We start from the raw sequence: 13934 nt of genomic DNA on the forward strand, positions 1-13934 counted from the left end.
TTGCAGCTTTCTGCCAGTTAGTGTCAATATAATACATTTTACTGTTGTTTTCTACATAAAAGTAGTAATGCAACATAATGTTATCAGTTCGCTAAAGGTAGCAACGTTTTAAAACACCAAGAACATCCGTTTATTTTTAATTGTGAGTAAAGTTAGTTAACGTTCGTGTAAGAAAGTATTGTAAGTCTAATTAAGGAAGAATTTAAGATATAAGTATAAGAAAGAATCATATTTCTCGGAGTTTACTAATTTGTTAACTTACAATACACGCTTTGTGTCTCTTATTTATATATATGCGTTTGTTTTGTTTTTTTAAGAATAAAACTGAGTAACCTTTCTGTGGGTTGTTTAAAACTATTCACCAATAGATTGGTTGACTTGATAAATAACCGGTACAGACCAGCAAATAAGTTTGGATGCATATACTTCTAAATGAGAATATAGAAAACATCAAAATGCAAAGACAGTTTGTGTCTGTTGAATTATAAACATTTGATCCGTCTCTATTGATGGTCGTTTATCTATTCGTCTGTCAACATTACACAACTTGTTTACTATCTTGATATTAACTAATACTTTCTACTTTACAGAAGCCCCGAAGGAACGATTCGTTTTCCGAAACTTAATGAATGTGCCCATTTTCACTACGAGCATATAGAACTAGGACCAATAACGGTAAGTATTTCATCTATGTAAGTACGTTACACAAACCGTGTCGGATGAAAACTAACAGTATCGTTGAAACTAAACGTAACTGACAGATAAATTCACTGACATATCCTCCAGTGTTAAAGCTTAATTAAATTGATAAGGACTTGTGGATAATCAGTTCGAAGTTAAATTTATGAGACCCACATCTAATTCAAGAAACTTCTGGCTAAATTCACTTTTAAAACCAGCAATATTACATTGACAAAATATCCACTACGTAATTGAAATTTTGGGTGAATCATTACATTATATTATATGGTATTCTTCTAAACTGTGTTTCTATCATAAGTATTACACATTTATAGCATCAGTAATTGATTAACATAGACGCTAGACTCGAGTATCCGACTGAACGTCTACATCTCCATTAGTGCAGTATACCACTCTAACGTGTTGTTGAGATAGTTACCACAAGGTAGCTGTATAAATCTTCTACATCTATAACCATTTGTTAACAGCCTAAATAACTTCTCTTGGTGGTTATTATCTCATTAACTAGCTCGGAACAAATGGTTTCTTACTCACTACTTCCAGAAGTTAAAATATGTTAATTATTCAAGAGCATTCGTATGTTTAAACCTGTTCTTCTACACAAAACTCGTGTTGTTTGTTTTAGTGAACGTCAATCATGAGAACCTTTCCGACACTAACGAATCATGATCTAAATAAAACATTGCTATAAAATTGGCCACCAGTAGCACAGCCGAATGTCTGCGGACTTATAACGCTAGAAACCGGTTTTCGATACCCGTTGTGGGCGGACCACAGATAGCCCATTGTGTCGCTTTGTGCTGTACTTTTCAAACAAACAAAAGAAATCCAAAATCTGTAAAGATACATTTCGTACAGAATGTTATTTCATTTCTTATTACCATTTACTCACTGTGTTTTTAATTAACTGGAACTCATTTCGCCGTATAATATACATATTTACTTAAGAACTGTGGAGTCGTCTGGTAGCTTTGAGGGTTTGTAACGCGAAAAATCAGCTTTCAGTACCTGCTCTGGGCACAGTGTGGACAACCCATATGGAGTTTTCTGCTTAATAAAAAAAAAAAACAGAAAGCCACAAGAGATGAATCCATAGAAAAGTGTGGCTAAACTAACTTATAAAACCGCCAAACACACATTGTGTTCAGCTCTCAATAATTATGTTCTGTGGTCAGTCTTTAAAATTGTTTAATAAAACTAAAAACCTAACATGAAATTAATGCGAGCTTTACCAAAAACAAACTGAAAATTAAAGACAAATGTAAAACTCCTTGAAATACGTGTACATAACATTACAACTGTGCCTACAACCTATACAAGGAATAGTGCACGTTTTTAAATGGCGGTATGCAATTTCTCAGATATAAACGTTCTCTTGAAACGCTCTCTACTAAATAAATACGAGTAACACACCATTTAAGGAAGCTTTGTTTCAGTATTTTCTGTATGTTTTGCTTTAAAGAACTTCAAGTTATAAGATGGTGCACAGGAAATATAACTCATTCGTCGTAACGGTTATGAATTAAAATAATTAGACTATAGACTCACAGATTAAACATTTACATTATGTGATGATATATTTTTGACATCGTAAATAAAACAGTTGAAAAGTATAAGATCAGCATCGTGCCTGTTTAACATGTAAGTTTGTTTGTTTGTTTTTTTGGAATTTCGCACAAAGCTACTCGAGGGCTATCTGTGCTAGCCGTCCCTAATTTAGCAGTGTAAGACTAGAGGGAAGGCAGCTAGTCATCATCACCCACCGCCAACTCTTGGGCTACTCTTTTACCAACGAATAGTGGGATTGACCGTCACATTATACACCCCCACGGCTGGGAGGGCGAGCATGTTTAGCGCGACGCGGGCGCGAACCTGCGACCCTCGGATTACGAGTCGCACGCCTTACGCGCTTGGCCATGCCAGGCTTTAACATGTAAGGTATTCTGAGATAATCACTTATAACATCACTAGTTTGAATGAAAATAATTTTAATTGTTCTCGGACATGTTCTCGAACAAATTAATATTTTGTTTATTTCTTTGTAGTAACAGTTGAATAGCTAATGACGTAGGTCGTTATATATGGACGTTTTTATTTCAAATTGTTTTCTCGTCTTACCGAACGTATGGTTGCTACTGCATCTCTTTACGTTCACCGCAGTAGTTTACAAGTAAAATATCAAATAACTTAGCAAGATTGTTTTTATGAAGCTTGATTTAATTACACTGGCTTTCTGTTCCCTGTCGGAACTCTTTCGTGTGTCGGAACTTCTAAGGTCTAACTTCACATCAATATAACGTGCAATAAAAACTACCTCTACAAAAATATTTTAACAATTATGACTGGTACTGCTAACTAGAATATCAAAAATTAAAGTTCACGAAACAAAACACATCACACGAACCTTTTTATCTGCTGCCAGTTTATTTCAAAATATTTAAACCACCAAACCACGCCCTATATCCTTTGTATCACAGTCGTCTAACACCTTCTCCTGAACCTGTACAGAGTACCAGTCATCCAATACCTTCCTCTGAACCCATAAAGAGTATTGCAATCACCTGACACCTTCCTCTGAACCCATACAGATACACAGGTATCTAATACTTTCCTCTGAACCCATACAGATTCACAGGTATCTAATACCTTCCTCTGAACCCATACAGATTCGCAGGTATCTAATACCTTCCTCTGAACCCATACAGATTCGCAGGTATCTAATACCTTCCTCTGAACCCATACAGATTCGCAGGTATCTAATACCTTCCTCTGAACCCATACAGATTCGCAGGTATCTAATACCTTCCTCTGAACCCATACAGATTCGCAGGTATCTAATACCTTCCTCTGAACCCATACAGATTCGCAGGTATCTAATACCTTCCTCTGAACCCATACAGATTCACAGGTATCTAATACCTTCCTTTGAACCCACACAGATTAACAGGTGTCTGATACTTTCCTCTGAACCTATAAAGAATATCACAATCACCTAACACCTTTCTCTAAACACATATAGAATGTCACAGCCACTTATCAACTTCGTTGATTAAGGAATCTTCTTGCTGCTTCATGGTTAATTTGACACTTTTTAACACACAATGTAATAAAACTTAACCAAAATTTAAAATAACTACATGTTTTAAGTAGGCCACCCAGTCACTCTCAGGAGAGCAGTGATTTTTTGAAAGTTTTTTTTGTTCCTACAGATGACTTGAGTAGCTTACTTGAAGCATGTATAGTTCTCCAAATGTAATATTTTTCATCTATTCTTTATTGGATTGTTACATTAAATCACACTTGTGCATTGGACAAGCTCTTGCTAATTTAACCAATAAGTTAATCAAACACCTGCCTCTGAAATTATACTCAATATCATAAAGATCTATCAGTTTCAAGACGACGTTTGAATTGGTGTTCTGTATTTGTGGCTGGAGAGTTTTAAACAGTTTCGTATCTTAATATGTTCGTCCAGTCGCTGGTTATTTATGAATGTTTTGTACATTTGAAGAAACTTTTGACTGTGACAAGTTATATTTGGCCACACTTCGTTGCTCAGATACTCGTTACTTGGATAAATGAAATATTTATATTAGATTAAGCCGATAGAGAACAAAGCAGTGTCGGACGTTTCGTTATATAGAACTGCTGTATTTAAGAATCACAATTTTACCGAGAGTTCTTGTTGTGGTTTGAGAAAGACTGTTCTTTTTTACTTTGATAAATCCAGGCCGAGCTCTGTGACAAACGGCCCGACAGCAGCAAGGTGGCGCTAGCTTCGGCTAACTCTCCGGATAAAGAAAACGAATCAAGCCAGTGGTGGTTCTATATAAAAGTTTCAAGCAACGGCCGGTCATGGGTCATCAGACGGACTTATGAGAACTTTCGAATGTTAGACAAACAACTTCATCGTTGTGTGTACGACCGTAAATTTAGTGTTCTTCAAGAACTTCCAGCTGGGGAAAACTTACCTGATGAATCAGCGATGAAACAGGTGATGTTTTTATTGTTATTATTAAAGTATATTGTGTCATAAAACCTAAAAGTAAACTATTTTGTTTTAAAAATTTTCATCCTGAGATGGGACCAAAGTACGACAATATTTATTCATTTTAATAAATATAATGGCTTGAAACAAGGAATTAGAAGGCTCTGAAATCAGTATATTTTTGTATTTATGTCGAAGTAATTATTCATAGTTAATAGAGACAAAATATTAAACATTTTAACTGCTCCTTATTGCTCGGGAATTTTGTGTGCGTTTCAAAATGTTATTTTGTTAACGTTGTCTGGAACGTGACTGGCAAACTGTAACTAATGTTAACCAATTTTTACATAAACTGAAGAGTTATATTTCTAGAGGATTATAAAAGTTATACAAATAGTAATTTGTAACTAACGTTTACACGAACTGATAGGTTATACTTTAACAAGTTATACGTGTAATGTCATGGAAGTTGTTATGAAAGAGTATGTTTTTGTTCGAATCTCATCTCTGGAAATCTCGCGTGGGTTTATAGTACATACACCACACTGTTTAACGTTCAGTCTCCAACTTTCAATGCTATACAAGGTTCCATTGAATCGACACAAATACATACGTGGTTGCGTTTCTGAAAAACAAACCGTAGTCAAAGTTTAATTTAAAAAAAAATAATTTTCTGATGTAAGGTACAGTTGTCTATGGATAATTCATGGTGCACGTCTCTCCAAAGAGTAAGATTTCGATGCATTATACACTTTTTAATGTATTCTCTGGACTGGTACTCTGCGAAATACCGCCTAGCACTTCTGTTAATTACACCAGTCGTAAGGGTTTCTGAGAATAAATCGTCTTAATTGACATGGGTTCGTTACACCATGTTGATGTTTTTTCCATCAATTTTATCTTTTATCACTAATTATATCCAGATTTGTGTAACTAGTGTGCAGAAATAACCGTTTAGACGTAAACGTCGAGTTCAGATATTTAGATGCAAAGTACATAGTTGAAGAAGGTAGAAGTGAGGTCAAAGAGTTGCAGTCCGTTTAAGATGTTGACTTAACAGTGATTACCCTTGACATCATTATCATCTCTCGTTATGTTTACTCACACTTTATCTTCATGTAGTTTTAAATTTGAGGTCTGAAGGGTTTTTTTGCTTACTATCTACAGCTAAGCCTTTTTCTTTTTGTTATCTGATTTCGTCCGTACTTTAATTTGGAATACTATTCACGGTATATTTATTTGACTAACCTACTTTCTTTAAACCTCGAGGTGGAAGTATTTTACAACCATAAAAACATCTCAAAAGTAACGCCACGTGTTGGTAGCCATACAGTCCATAAAAACAGAGGTACTCTGACGGCATAAGTTATGGCTAACGTGTTTAAAAGTGCTGTAAAAATATATTTTGTGGTTTAGCAGTGTCTGGTTAAAACACACAAGAGTTGTGACCTTATTTTATCAGACTAGAAATGCATCGACTGCTAGTTATGGTAAAACCATTTTACAAACTGAGTTTTAAATTAGGGGGGACTTATGCTAGTTATTGTATCATTTGAATGTTTCTCGGATAAATGTAATGAAATTAACGTTTTTAATATATATTTCTGCTGTCATAATTGGTACACACAATACTTCATTGTAATGATCCTCATAAACCCTCTTTTTTTTTTTTATCCTCCCTACTGTATCGGGTGTGGCCTCGTGGTTTGTGTGCGTCTTAGGGATAAAAACATAATTTTGAGGAACATACTTCGCACCTTCAATTCTGTGCGTTATTAAAGTGAGAGTAAATAACGATATTGTCACTTGTGTAGTCGACAGGTGTTGCTTGCTAGCCTCCAACTAGTGAATAATTCAGAATTAATCTCTAACTTGACCATTTAGGCAACTTGTGTAGAGCTTGTGATTTTGTTTCTTTTGTTTTCCAGAACCCACTGATGAATCGGTAAATAATCTGTTTTACTTAAAATCTTTCATTACCAGTTCAGTTGTTCTTGGATTAATTGTTTGGACTGTATAAGTTATTCTTGCATGAACAGTTAAGGGCCCTCTATGTCTGAAAAAGAAAACATTACGTAACTAGAATTCACCATGAGCAAATGTGGGTTTTAGTGAAACGGAAAAGTTGACTAAATGTCTCGTGATAAAACTTAAATTATTGTGAGTTTTAAAGCACGTGTGTGTATTGTTATGAAATTTAGTGGCGAAAATGTGCAATTTAATGTCAACGTTGCGCATTCTTTTATTTAAAAAACAAAGTAGTTGATGCTGTGAGAAAAACCACTTGACAGTTTCAAGAAACTGTTTATAATTGTCTTCCCTTATTTCAGTTAAATATCTGTTTTGTGTTTTTTTCATAACCTAATCTGATGAATGATTGTAACTCGATATGGTTGATTTCAAAGTTCTCTGCCCACCCGCCAACTCTCAATTTTCACAACAATAACCGCTACTCAAAGGTATAGCAGATATCCGACAAGGAATTTCAGTAAACAATAAGGTTGTTGTGTTTAATTATATATCGGCTTGCTTGATGCGTAAATTAGAACTTTGATTATTGTAAGTTCGGAAGACAAAACGGACTTGCGCATTAACACCGATAAATCACTTCCCTATTCCAGTTGGACGGGCTATATTTGAGAGGGAATGAAGGATCCTATGTACAGCATGTGATGGATTTTTAAGAAGGATCGTGAAAGCCTGTGTTGTGTGTACTATTTGCTGCTAGGAAGTCGTACGTTCAAAATTCGTTAAAGTATCGTAACAAAGAATTTCGTGGAATACTGCATTCATAAAACAGAAACTCAAAAGGGTTCCCTGTAAACTGAGAATGTTTGCTCAAATCCACCTGTACTTTGTTTTCAGAATAATTCTAATAGCTTAAAAATATTATAGCCATTTATGTTTTTTCACTATTCATTATATTATTAAGTTGTCTTCCTCGCGGCAATAAACTAATTAAAGGGTTGATTGTTTGTTGGTCCAATCATACATTTATCTTAGCCTTTTTACTAGCCGCTGAACCACTAGAGGGCGTACGATGTTATATATGCACGTGCTGCAGCTTTAGGGATTTAATTTAGTTTATTGAAAAAGTTAAGTAAAACTAGAATATCATAATCAAGAGGGAGCCCTCAATAGCTGTGGCTCGTGAAATTGTTTTAGGAAGGATTTGTTAGCTGTATTTTTATGCGCCAGCCATACTAAGCGTGAGGCGTGTTCGTTCCTCATTCTCAGAGATGTCGAGAAAACCCAGTTGTAAAGAAAAATATATATATGTAAAAACGGCTCGTTTGGGTTGAGAAAATATTTTACGTAGAGGAGCGTACAGGTTCACAAAGAAAGAAAGAGGTAACTGACCAGAAGCTGACCACATGTTTGAAACGGGTTGTGTAACGTAAACCCAAAATAAACCAATACAAAGGAACACCTTTACACCTGTATTAAAAATAATAAAATAAATAATATAAAATTATATAATCAAACATCTAAGCACGCCCTCTACATTCCGACACTCAGTTACACAACCCCTTTCAAACATGTGGTCAGCTTCTGGTCAGTTACAGCTTTCTTTCTTTGTGAACCTGATGATGACCGTAGAAGGTCGAAACGTTGTTCGCTCCTCTACGTAAAATATTTTCTCAACCCAAACGAGCCGTTTTTTACACATATCGTTCCTGATTCTGTTTTACTACTCACCTAGGTCTCAACCAGCCTACCCTCAAATTGAAATTCTTTTAGCCAAGATTCGAATAATGTGAGATCTCGAGCATAGTCATATACACCAATCGAATTGATTTGGCAACCTGAGTCCAAAACTGTAACTAGATCTCGAATCGGTCAAGAGATGACGAAGTTATGAGTCAGTGTTTGTACTTGAAAAACTCGGAGCTGTTCTGTGAGCCGATATGTCGCAGCTAATAAAAGTTTGCGATAGCTAGAACATAGCCCTTCATCTAAACTTTCTAAAAGGCAGAGTGTGTGACGTCACGTTTGATTTTTCTTGCTTTTATGAAATGGGGTGAATCATAAAAGCGAAAATGCATTTATCAAGATAGAATAGTTCGTCACGATTTTACGAAACCTTGCAACTGTAGTGAGTTGTACAAATCTAAAATGAGCCAAACGGATAATATTTATCATGAAATAAAAAAATATCGATTCAGTTATTAATTTAAACTGAATTAAACTATTTTCTGTTATATCAGCCCGGTATGGCCAGGTGGGTTAAGGTGTTCGACTTCTAATCTGAGGGCCGCAGGTTCGAATCCTCGTCACACCAAACATGTTCGCCCTTTCAGCCGTGGGGGCGTTATAATGTGACGCTCGATGCCACTATTCGTAGGTAAAAGAGTAGCCCAAGAGTTGGTGGTGGGTGGTGATGACTAGTTGCCTTCCCTCTAGTTTTACACTGTTAAATTAGGGACGGCTAGTGCAGATAGCCTTCAAGTAGCTTTGCGCGAAATTTAAAACAAAAACAAACTATCATATAACCAACATCTTAAATACAGAAATGTCTAATCAACGGAGATTGATAGTTAAGCAAACATTTTTTTTTTTTTTGCTGGCTATACATTTTATTTTATACTTTCAGTTCATAGATCACCAACAGTATTAGATTATACTTTTGTTGCTAAGCAACATTACATAAAAGTCATTGTTAAAATGTAGCGAACTAAAACACAGTTTCTTTTCTATAGCTTGAAAGTTGTCTATTTAACTGATTTTGTATCAATAATTATTATGTGAATGATCATAATTTTAAATTACTCACAAAGGAACTTATAGATGTGTAACTTGCTAAACTGTACTTTTCTGTCTGCTTGTTGTTTAAATCTGTTTATTACCTATGCAATTTGAGGTTAGGCCTATACACTAGTGTAATACTATAGATTGAGAAGACGAATGTTGATTTTTTTTAATGACAGTGCATGGGACAGACAACCCCTGTTGTTTTGAGTAAAATTAGGACGTTTATCTAACGAGTCTCGATTACCTATTGGCCTATTTTTGCGATATTTGTGTGTCATGGACAATAAAATAAAAGTTGTGTATCTAATTTCATTATGTGTTTAATAAATTATACCATTTCAACTTTACTAGTGTGTGTTTGACAGTATTAGGAAATAGTGTGTTTCCAATAATAGCTGCAAGAGATCCTTTATAACTTTAATTTCTCTTTTCTTGGCTGTATACGAAATTTACGTACAAACGGTTTTTAGTAATTAACTTGTAACACTACGTGTTGAAATCGTATTTAGTTATTTAGATTTTTTTTTCATTGAATTTATTAGCATACAAATTTGTACTATTATATTTATTGTTGATTGACTGTTGTAATTGTATGAATATGTTCCACGTACTATTGTTAAAATATTAGCATAAGCGGGTGACTTTGTTGTGTGGAGAAAGGTTTTGGTTTTGTTTTTTTTATTATAAGGCTGGGAACAAAGACCAGTTGGTTGGAAGTCAGTTTCAGAGTAATGTTACTAAATTAAAGAATCCAAGTTTGATTTATGAGGTGGCTTCGGATATCGAAATTAGGATACATGTGTAATCCAGTTACATATTCAAAGACATCAGTTCATAAGGTTTTCACGTAGAAGACACCATATAGCATATTTACCATTTTATGGATAAGCGGAAAACAAGTAATTCGTTCCAGCTTTTCTCGGTATACGTGTGTGTTACTGGCGAAATTTGTTTCAATTCTGTTTTGTTTGTATGTACCAATCCTGATTCTGTAAGAAAGTCATAATAATAATATTAATTCCATATCTCTTTTATGTAAGTTACCTGTTGTAAAAGTTTAAGGTTTGAAGAACTTTACGTAAGTGCGTGAAAAAATACAATATTAACGTAAGTGTTGAAAATTGAAAAATAGGCTTACAGGGAGGGATAGTTATAACTAAACTACTATACTCGACATAACTTTATAGCCACATCGGTTGAGTGATGATCACGTGGATAACACGAGCTTTCACTGTGATGGACTTTTGTAAGTTTTAAAGAATTGTAGGGAAGAAAAGCCTTTAAATCCCGACAAAAGCAATAACTTTTTAATATTGTACGTGCAGTTTGTTAAACAACTGGTTTTGTTCTTCCAAATATTTCCCATCATTAACTTTCTGTGTACAGCGATGGTGTGTAATCTTGTTCTCGCTTGTAACAATGGACGTACTTGCAACTCGGTTCTGGCTTCGTTAAGTTTCATGTACTAGTTGTGAACGATCAATCTACAGCTGTGATAATTTCATGAAATGTAAGAGTGATAAAGTAACATTAATGTTGTACAGTAGGTGGTGTTAGTGAGTCAATGCTAGAAGCTGAGAGCTACTAAATATTTTATTTATTATTTGACTCAGGTTGCTCGTACTCTGTCTAACGAATGTTTTTGATAATTTCATGTTTAACATGATACGGAAGTAGAAATTGTTTGTCGAATAGTTTCTCTGGACTACTTTTCTGAATAATGCTAACATAATATTTTAAGTGCTGTTGCAGACCTAATAATGTATTTATATTCATCAAAATAAAAACGAATAGGCCTAAAATATCTGATAAAGTTTACTTGAATTGGATGATTCTCTCCATATTCTTCTTTATGTCTCTTTCGGATTGAAAATCGTAGGTGTGTAAAATAACTTTTGAGAATTCCACTAGATACTGTCCATCTGTTATTTTCCACTAGTTACTGTCCAAGAGGACTTTCGTTAGAACCATAACTTATCTGGGTTGGTGGTAAGAAAAACTGTTATGTGAAGTGTTTATTTATATATGCAGTATAATATTTTAACAGTTGTGGTTTAAACGCTGAATAAAGAATAGAATATTCGTGATTATTTATTGTGAAGCTTTGTTTAATATGGCGTTTAAAGTCATCTTCCTTTGGTAGTTCAACTACTTTAAAAAATGGGTGTTTTGTGGCACGTGTTTTTTTAAGCAAAACAGCAGCAATTTCAAGTGATGTAACACCATCAAAGAAAACTAAATTATACTGATAACTTAACATCTAATTGTAACGCCACCTAGTCTCGTACCCGTTCACACACTCGTTCCCAAGACGTGCCCATCAACGGTTATTTGCTAACCTTTTTTAAACGTGAAAATGACCTACAGAGGTCGAAGCATTGTTCTGTGCTTTATTTTAGTTAAGGTTTTAATACCCATACCAGATGTCTGTAGAATGCATTTTTACTTCAAATGGGTTTCTCGTCATCATAAATAATTACATTCATCATGACGACGTACCTTAAGTAGGTGACCTGATTATTAATCAGAACAGTTTCATTGTATTGTCATGTATGTAAGATATGTCAGTAAAGTTATTATGAACAAAAATATACGGATAGCACATAGTATGAGCTGCATACGATTGAAACTTAATCTGAGTTATTCAACGCGAGATAGATATTAATATGATATATATATATTTTGTACAATTCTATGAGGAATGGAGGTGTTGAAACTCAGGACAGCCAGAGGCGAGCTTAGAGTTAGTTGTATCCTTCTAATATGTGTGTGGGTGTAGAGACCTGATAGGAAGGACTGCTGTGTTCCACGGAACAATATCAGTTTACCCACTTTGCTAGTGTAAATTAAACAAACCTCTCTTTGTGGAACACTTTTCTGATCCTTCCGTCCAATGATGTAAGTATGGAGTAGGCAGTATAGTTTGATTGATAAAGTTCCAGTAAAAACAAAAATAAAACACGTGGTATATCAGTGTCGCAAATGGTCTCCACGTATTCTTATTTTCACAAGTTACCAGGAAAACATACGCCATATATATTTTTAACTTTTCTATTGTAAAACCTGTATATGGTTTTGTGTAAGAAAGGTTTAAAAATTTTGGTTCTGTGAGGAAAATATCAGATTATTCATGATAAAGAACCCCAAACTGTATTCATTGTACATGTACATCCCTATCGTGGTTGACTATAAGTACAAGCTAGCACGATGTTTATATTTATATGTATATATATATCTTACGTTGGTGTACCAGACATAAAAACGTATTTAACGTTTCTTTCTTTTTAAACGTCGTGCCACGCCATTACTTTTTTCTTGTGAATTTTTGACGTACACATAGATCACGTGACAGACAACAATGAATCACAAGTCTCTTGTCTACTCTACGTGAGCTTGGCTAAAGTAACGCTTAAACGTGCGTTTTAATGAGTAAGTGTATTCGGGTCTGTCTGCCTGCAAAATATCATGTGTTATTTAGTGTAGGGTGGCCAGAGCCCACGTGTAATTATGATTTCACACTGCGTGCCCATATATACATCTGCGTGTGTGTCATGTGGAATTTGACCTTTTGTGACCTCCACATAGATGTTTTTTTTAGTTCCATTTAAACCTCATACCAGTATTTTATGGCATCATTACTGTCTTGTGTATGGTTGTGAACACTGACAAGATTTATACAGCCGATTAACAAATTGTTTTAATGGGCTTTTTATTTGTAGAATCATTTGTTGCACGTGATCAACTAAGATATACTGCTTCTGTCGTGTACCACAGATTACTAAAACACCCTAAACTAATGTATTTTTAATTACGCCGACTCCTGTGTATTTAGTAACGAAGTTCGGTGACAATAGAAAAAAATGACAATATTTACATGTTCGACACTTAAGTGTGTGGTGGACATAGTAAACAATCAAACAAGTGTATAGTTTGTTATGTTCGACACTTAAGTGTGTGGTGGACATAGTAAACAATCAATCAAGTGTATAGTTTGTTTTGTTCGACACTTAAGTGTGTGGTGGACATAGTAAACAATCAATCAAGTGTATAGTTTGTTTTGTTCGACACTTAAGTGTGTGGTGGACATAGTAAACAATCAATCAAATGTATAGTTTGTTTTGTTCGATACTTAAGTGTGTGGTGGACATAGTAAACAATCAATCAAATGTATAGTTTGTTTTGTTCGATACTTAAGTGTGTGGTGGACATAGTAAACAATCAACCAAGTGTATAGTTTGTTATGTTCGACACTTAAGTGTGTGGTGGGCATAGTAAACAATCAACCAAGTGTATAGTTTGTTATGTTCGACACTTAAGTGTGTGGTGGACATAGTAAACAATCAATCAAGTGTATAGTTTGTTTTGTTCGACACTTAAGTGTGTGGTGGACATAGTAAACAATCAATCAAGTGTATAGTTTGTTTTGTTCGACACTTAAGTGTGTGGTGGACATAGTAAACAATCAATCAAATGTATAGTTTGTTTTGTTCGA

At 34.7% G+C, this 13934-nt stretch overlaps 1 protein-coding gene across 7 annotated transcripts in view; it reads left to right on the plus strand.

Moving 5' to 3' along the window:
- LOC143231655 (uncharacterized) overlaps positions 1-13934 on the plus strand; it is a 163880-nt gene that overhangs the window by 100026 nt on the left and 49920 nt on the right. For all 7 annotated transcript variants that reach the window (XM_076466208.1, XM_076466210.1, XM_076466207.1 and 4 more), the window contains 2 exons: positions 591-675; positions 4433-4696. In XM_076466208.1, the coding sequence (XP_076322323.1) occupies positions 591-675; positions 4433-4696 (349 nt within the window). The remainder of the gene's footprint in view (positions 1-590; positions 676-4432; positions 4697-13934) is intronic.

The sequence above is a fragment of the Tachypleus tridentatus genome, chromosome 11, assembly GCF_004210375.1.
Source record: "Tachypleus tridentatus isolate NWPU-2018 chromosome 11, ASM421037v1, whole genome shotgun sequence".
Taxonomy (NCBI): Eukaryota; Metazoa; Arthropoda; class Merostomata; order Xiphosura; family Limulidae; genus Tachypleus; species Tachypleus tridentatus.